Raw genomic sequence first — 6,998 nt, 5'->3', positions numbered from 1 at the left:
CCGATATCGGTGGGAAGAGCAGACCTTTCCGAATTTCATCAATGCAGTCCCGGTCAGAGGCAGACGGCTCTCGGACGGGCGCTGCACCGTAATCCGAGGCGCGCTAGAGCGCTTCCGCCTGATCTTCGAGCCCTTAATTCTAGGACAGACGACCATCTCAAGAATAAATCTGATCTGAAAACTTCTCTATGCGGTCCTTTAACCTCGTTCGAACATGCTTTCAAGTCGCGGCGTCGATTTTCATCATTGATTGTCCAAAGCTCATAGTTTCACCCCACTACATTTTCTCGTGCATGAGGCCAAATTCCCACGACTTACGATCACATTCGTTGGAATCCTTCGGCGATCTACCGGCTGCTCGCGTACATTCGCGATTGCAGTCTCTCAGCGACGAAGGCCACGAGCTCAGAGGATCGACCTGGACTTTTCGCGCAATGTTTTCTTGCCGAGCCCTCCTCACCCCCACATCCCTCGCTCCCTCCACAAATGTCACGAGTAGGTCGTAGACCGGAAACGATAAGATTATAAACTCAAGTTTCGCATCGCTATCAGCTCCGACATCTCACGAAGGCTCCGGTGATTATATTCCGGTATCGCGAGATCCGGCTAGCGCAAACTCAGTCCGCTTCTTTTGGGAGATACAGTCGTCATAGCAGGCTCTGAAATTCCTTGGTGCAACTCTTTGTCTGTGAGGGTTTCCACTTCGCAGTCGATGCCCTGCTCGCTCATCCGCGACGAACTTTCGTTTGAGGTCGGTCTGCTCCGACCGCGCATTGAGGATCGTCATTCCGTCACGAAGCAAATAAGAATTCGAAAATATAGTCTATATATTAGTAGCAAATAAGAGTCGATGAAATGAATGATGAGTGTTCTTCGAAAGAATTGATTCGTTACCGATCCAGCGACTCAATCAACATGGGATCCTCTGGCGAGCGGGGTTGGAGCTTTACCGTGTTCCGGAGTTCCGGCTCTCGAGAAACAAGGACGCGAGAAATCAAAGCGAGATACCGGAATGCCAAAGCTCGGACGGGTCTCCCTACTCATTCGCGGAGGGGGACCGCAAATCGGAAAGTACGGAGAATTCGCCGCATCCTGTGTTCCGGGAGAGCCGACCGAAGAAATCAGCTGTCCATTTCCCTGATCATTGCCAGTAGAGCTGAATGTTGAAGGAGAGATGTAGAGAAAGTCTCCGACATCGGAGCGCATCTCCACCATTCCAAGCAAAAATCGGCTCACGCTGCAGCCTTTCGATCAGGTGAATCTCGAGAATGGATTCGCTTTCCTCGGCGAAGATGACCGCGGCATTCCCAGGAGCGCCGGAGAGCCTGTGGAAGCTATTACCCGGCTTCTGTGTTCTTGCAGTTTGAATCGGCCCGCCATTCTCGATCCTGTAGTCGGTAAGCCTAATGACCATATCTCCGCTCTGGAAGCCCCCGTAGATCTTCTACAAAGCCCGAATAAACGGGACCCTCCAAGGAATCAGCTCACCTGGAATATTCAAAGAGAAGTTGATATAAAATCATCCCCTGAGAGAGGTTTTCCCTCTCGTCGAGCTAAGCCTCGTGAGAGCATCAATCGGCGCAGGCTGGGCGTTGCTTTCGCTCCGACCGGCACCACCTGGAGAGCTACGAGGGAGGCCCGGTCGTGCGACGCAAAACTTGGCCAAAATGACGGATTCAGCGGTGCAAGCAGAGCAACAGGGCGACATAGAGAACAAAGAAGCCGCGCCCGAGCAACAGCCGAAAAAGATCATTGGTAAGCTGAGCTTTAGAGTCGAAATTCGACGATTTCCCATCGGATAGAATCTTCACTGCATGAGCGGCTGTGGCGGCGCCAGTAGCCACCACACTCCACTCGCAATGGCCGACTAGGCGACTGTGAGCAACGCTTAGCCCATTCGCCTATCTTGTTGTCAGTGAAAAGTAGAAGCTTAATCACTTCCGACTTAAGGGATCAACCAATAGATACAGGTGGAAAAGATCATGAGCGCCGCGTTTGATTCACTCGGTAGATCATTCGCGACTCTGGCTGTGGATTTTTGCGTTCGATCCGCAGCTCGCGGTGTTCCTATCAACGCGGCAAAAGTCTTGCATGGCCTTTGCTATCCTGATCGTGTTCCCGGGCGATCGATGCCTTCCCAATTCTTGTGTCCGGGAAGCGGCTCCATCTGGGCTATCCCTGATTCCGAAAATGGTAGCGGATGCTACATGGAGGAGAAGAGAAGACGCTCTGTCGGAACGGACCTTTTTTGCTCACGGGTTGCTCGCCGATCTTACTTATTAGAAGAATCTGTCCTCGGATGGAAGTCTTGTTCGGCAGTTTTGAGCGAGAGGTCGCTCCCGGAACTGGGGTTCGGAAAATGATTCCGTGTGATCGACGATTCCTGCTGAAGTTCTGACGCTGCATTCGCTATATCTATACACGCTCCGAGCCGCTTGGGTTCCAATGAGAGCGGTCGAACTCGCTGAGAACAACCCCCGCCTTTGATGCATCCGTCGGCTTCCGCCCTCATATGCCGCAAGCAACTATCAGAACTACATACTTTGATCAACAACAGTCAGACCGCGAGCATCGGGAAGAAAAAACGGAAGACCCGTAGTTTGGCTTGCTGACTCCCTACTCATTTGGCTGGCTACCGGCCTACCTGCCGGCCGGCTCAGCGACTCGGTGGCTGGCTGACAGTCAGAGACAGACAAAACAGGCAGACCGACGGACAGAGAGCCAGGCAAGCAAACAGCCGGCGAAGAAATAGAAGACGATGAAGCAAGAGAGCTATTCTTAGCAGCGCGCGGCTTGGAGGAAGCTTTTCTCTCATCTCTTATGTGAAGAGCGCTCGTTTTGCTAGCGATCTTTGCGGCATCGCGCTGAGGAATCCAGGGAGCGGGATCTCCCCCTCCCGTTGAATAGATTTAGGGGAACGGGAGGCTGCGGGGGTCAGATGAGCAGCGTAGTCATTCCGAACATCGCAGCAAACCCTATACCGTCTCCGACTCTGATTTGGTGGAAAAATGTAAATTCATCCCGCCGCAAGAGCTCTTCGGCGTCGTTCAATTTTGCAATCATTCGGTGGCCTGTCCAAACGCTAGTTAAGCGCCGCAAACAGTGCGCTAGCTGAAGTTTTCTGTCATCGCCCGCGGTGTCCCTCGTTACCGTCCTTGCTGGACGAAAGGACAGCCTGCGAACCACTTGGCTGTCGGAAGCGATTCTGGATAGACATCGGAATGAGACGAACCATCGGAACACAACAAGGCCGAAGTCTAGGATTGAGGTCTTTACATAAGTTCTCCTGCTTTCCGAGAGAGATTACTGGATGCGGGAGCCCGGTCCCGAAACAGAGGCCGTGACGAGACCGCTTGACGATCTCTCAACTATAACCACGCGTAAATCTGAACTCGACTCAATTTCTCCTTCTCTAGCTGAACGCGTGCGTGGAACTGTCAAGTGGTTCAACGTGAAGAATGGCTACGGTTTCATCAATCGTAATGATACGAAGGAAGATATTTTCGTCCACCAGACAGCCATCATGAAGAACAACCCCCAAAAAGCCGTCAGATCCGTCGGCGAGGGTGAGGAGGTTGAATTTGATGTGGTCGTTGGTGAAAAAGTAAGATTCCTCGAGCATTCCCGTCGACAGAATTCCTCCATCCATGGTATGACGTCCCCGAAAAGATTTTCCGCATCGCTCTTTCTATTCCATCATATTATTTCCGTAGGGCAATGAAGCCTCGAACGTGACTGGCCCTGAGGGCGCCCCTGTTCAGGGCAGTCCTTACGCAGCCAATCGACGGAGCGGAGGAGGTGGCGGTGGATTCCGCAGTGGTCAGGGCGGAAGATACTCTCAGCGGCGTCGGGGGCCTCCCAGAGATCGCAGAAGCAAGGGCGATGTCAAAGAAGACGGATATGAAGATGAAGATGCTGGTGAAAGGCCCCCGCCCGCTAGGCGTTCCGGTAGCCGCGGTGGCCGTGGCGGATCCGGAGGCCGGGGTGCTTTCCGCTCTGGCCCGCCAAGACCCGTTCCCCGCAGAAGACGCGAAGACGATGACGTGGATGGAGAAGCACCTCGCAGAGACCAAGGTCGCGGAGGACCTCGCCGCGGAGGAGGAGGAGGTGGAGGAGGTTACGGTGGAGGAGGTGGCGGTTACGGCGGTGGAGGCCGGGGAGGGAATGGCCCACGCAGGCCCCCCGCGAGGAGACCGCCTCGCTCCGACACCGATGGCGAATACGACGGTAAGTGACCGGAATCTTTCTTTCAGACGAATCAGTGACGTTTTCGTGAACGTCTGCTCGATTAAGAAGAGAACTCCTCTCACTGACTTATTGCAGGAAGCGACCGCGACCACCGTGATGACGGAGATCGTGCCCCACGCCGTGGTACAGGAAGAGGTGGAGGCGGCGGTCCCCGCAGAGGAGGTGGGGGTGGTGGTGGACCCCGCTCCGGCGGCGGCGGCTTCGGCGGCGGTGGCCGACCCGGAGGACGCGGCGGCCGTGGTCTTCCGAGAGGCCGTGGGGGTCCCCGTGATCACCACAACGGCGACGGTGGAGACAACTAAGCCCTCTCGTCAGTGAGCCCGCTATGTCCGCGGTAGTCAGCCCCAGGATATTCGATCTATCTATCAAAGATCACGGCGGCAGGCACATACTCAGACAGAAGGGACGAAAAATATTTTCTATCTCTCTATCGAAAGGCAAAACCATACAAACAAGCAAAAAACCATACATACATATAAACAAGCAAAGCAACAGCAAAGTGTGTGTAGCTCTCAGCAGCCCGTCAAACGCTAACCAGAACGTAATAATCACAACAGAAAGCCCGCCGAGGACAAAAGTGTTCCCACGAGGATGGAACCCAATCAAAATCTAACAGATTGCTCATCGACCGCCACGACTCGATTTCAGTCTGTGAGCCGACAGATGTCGCTCGTAATTGTGATTATCGTGATCGTGAAAACAACCGAATAGCGAATCATCGAAACAACAGCTCACTGCGGAATCGCAAAGCAAATCGCTGGAGAAGTTCTCCACGCGATCGGCGAATTGGCGTCTCGGAAATTCGGAAGAGAGGAAAGTCTAACGCAAAGGAGGTTTCCTTGCTAAGTACGCCTTCAGCTCTCCCCAAAGTACCCCTCACGACAAGCAAGAATGGATGAAGCCTCCTTTTTCTTCTCATCTGCCTCCTCGTCCATTGTCCTCGACGGGTCGATGTCGCCCGCTATCCAACTGCAACCAACAACAACATCAACTTCCGTGACAGCAGCAACAAAAGAAAACAACAGTCAAAAACATCAGAAACAAGAAGAACAACATCGACAACAACAACAACATGATTTATGTACTTTACTACTCAGCTATCGGAGATTATCTCCGATTTAGAAACAAACGACAGAACAGCAGCATGAGCATAAAAGCATAAGCACCCGTCGTCAACAGGCCGAGTCGCGCGCCCTTTCAAACACCCGGATGCCCGACGTCTAGTCCCACTTCCCCTCGCAAAGCTCTCTGGAAACTCTTGAACTTCTGAACACCGACAAACATCCAGAACAGCTGGGATAAGAGACGAACGACAAAAGCTCGAGGCAGCCGCTGCGGTTCACAGCCAACACGCGATTCTGCTCTGAAAAAGCATTTCGCGATGGGAGGTGGGTCAGGTCGGACGCTGCGTGTCCGGGTGTCCTCACCATCTAAGACAAGCGCATCCTCGTTCAACGCAGCCGCACTTGCAGCCGCCGCAACAGCTGAAAACGCAGCAGCAACAGCATCATCAACATTGACAACAATGTCCCCACAATACCGGACCGGAAACTTTAGAAAATCAACCGAGAAACAACATCGACTTGACTACCTTAACTCGAACCCGAGCTCTGACAACGAGCGAAAAATTTTCGCTCCATCGAAAAATCCTCGACATCAACTCCTTCAAACTCCAAGTAGCGATGCGCTTGTCTTGTTGCCACCCCTACCAATGTCAATCTATGTAGAGAAAGCGATCATGCTTCGAAAGAAAGGATGATGATGAACATAAAGATGCAGTGCTCGCATATCCTCTCCTTAAAAAGGCTCCGTCATCTGACCTTTCGTCAACTGATTCGATCGAAATCGCTGAGATTTCAAGTTGACACCACCATCGATGACTAGAACAAAAATAAATCCACCTGAAGGAGCAAGTCTCGTTCAACCGGGAAACTGTGAAGTCATTTTTCCTTCCCTCTGACAGTGAAAAACAAAAATTTGATTGACCTTTTCTCTGAAAATTCTCTCCATCGGTGGAGAACAGCTCGTCCCACCCATGAGAAGGCCCTTGAGGCACGGCGAGTTCTCGTGAAAGTAGAGCGGCGGCTGATGGTCGTGTAGCTGTGACGCGATCGAGCTCCGAATTCTCGACATTTTCGGGCTCAGCCACCACCGTCGACCCCGCGTCGAAGATCGGCTCCCCCATCCCTTACACTCCCGCACTCTCGCGACCGTCGTGCCTCCAAATGCGGATCTCGGTTCGCTGTATTCATTCGTGGGCCTGGAGATGGCTGCACGACGCGGCGCATGTGCCGTCTTCGTCTTCCAACTTGAGAACCGCGCGATCCATCCGACGAAGCTCTGAGGAATTTCTCTCAGCTAGATCATGATCGCTCCCTCGAAATCCCAGTAAAGGGAGGTATATGCGAGCACCGGACTACATATACACATTGGATGATGGTCGTGATCGAATACGACCAACGAGAAGTCACCTTATGGGTTTATCTCCGAAAGTTCGAATTAATTCACCTACTCGAAAATTGGTCTCATTCACAGCTAATGGAGACTCTGGAAGTCGCTAGAATCAAATCAATCAATACCACCGGAACAACCACTGTCCAGAAAAATCATTACCAATTACCACACACATCACACCATCCATCTCCGGAAGAAAGTTGAATATCGACAACTTCAGTGAAGAACCGATGTTCAATCAATTCAGCGAGATCAGACTTCAAAAACCACGAACAGCAACGTCAACAGAAAGTACT

At 52.4% G+C, this 6,998-nt stretch overlaps 1 protein-coding gene across 1 annotated transcript; it reads left to right on the top strand.

The window, feature by feature from the left end:
- The first annotated feature begins 1,667 nt into the window (after positions 1-1,667).
- On the top strand, positions 1,668-5,535 carry LOC100904956 (Y-box factor homolog). The gene is made up of 4 exons (XM_029112085.1): positions 1,668-1,755; positions 3,417-3,604; positions 3,714-4,227; positions 4,324-5,535. Exons 1-4 carry the CDS (start codon positions 1,668-1,670, stop codon positions 4,548-4,550), a joined length of 1,017 nt encoding a protein of 338 aa, XP_028967918.1. The 3' UTR covers positions 4,551-5,535.
- The last annotated feature ends 1,463 nt before the right edge of the window (positions 5,536-6,998 follow it).

The sequence above is a fragment of the Galendromus occidentalis genome, unplaced genomic scaffold (genome assembly GCF_000255335.2).
Source record: "Galendromus occidentalis unplaced genomic scaffold, Mocc_1.1 scf7180000077483, whole genome shotgun sequence".
Taxonomy (NCBI): Eukaryota; Metazoa; Arthropoda; class Arachnida; order Mesostigmata; family Phytoseiidae; genus Galendromus; species Galendromus occidentalis.
Note: the sequence above shows the minus strand (reverse complement) of the source record. Positions and strands in the feature narration are given on the sequence as shown.

Coding starts and splice junctions, on each gene's coding strand:
- LOC100904956 (XM_029112085.1), top strand. CDS start 1,668: ATGACGGATTCAGCGGTGCAAGCAGAGCAACAGGGCGACATAGAGAAC. Junction 3,605..3,713: donor ATGTGGTCGTTGGTGAAAAA/GTAAGATTCCTC, acceptor TTATTTCCGTAG/GGCAATGAAGCCTCGAACGT. Junction 4,228..4,323: donor CACCGATGGCGAATACGACG/GTAAGTGACCGG, acceptor GACTTATTGCAG/GAAGCGACCGCGACCACCGT.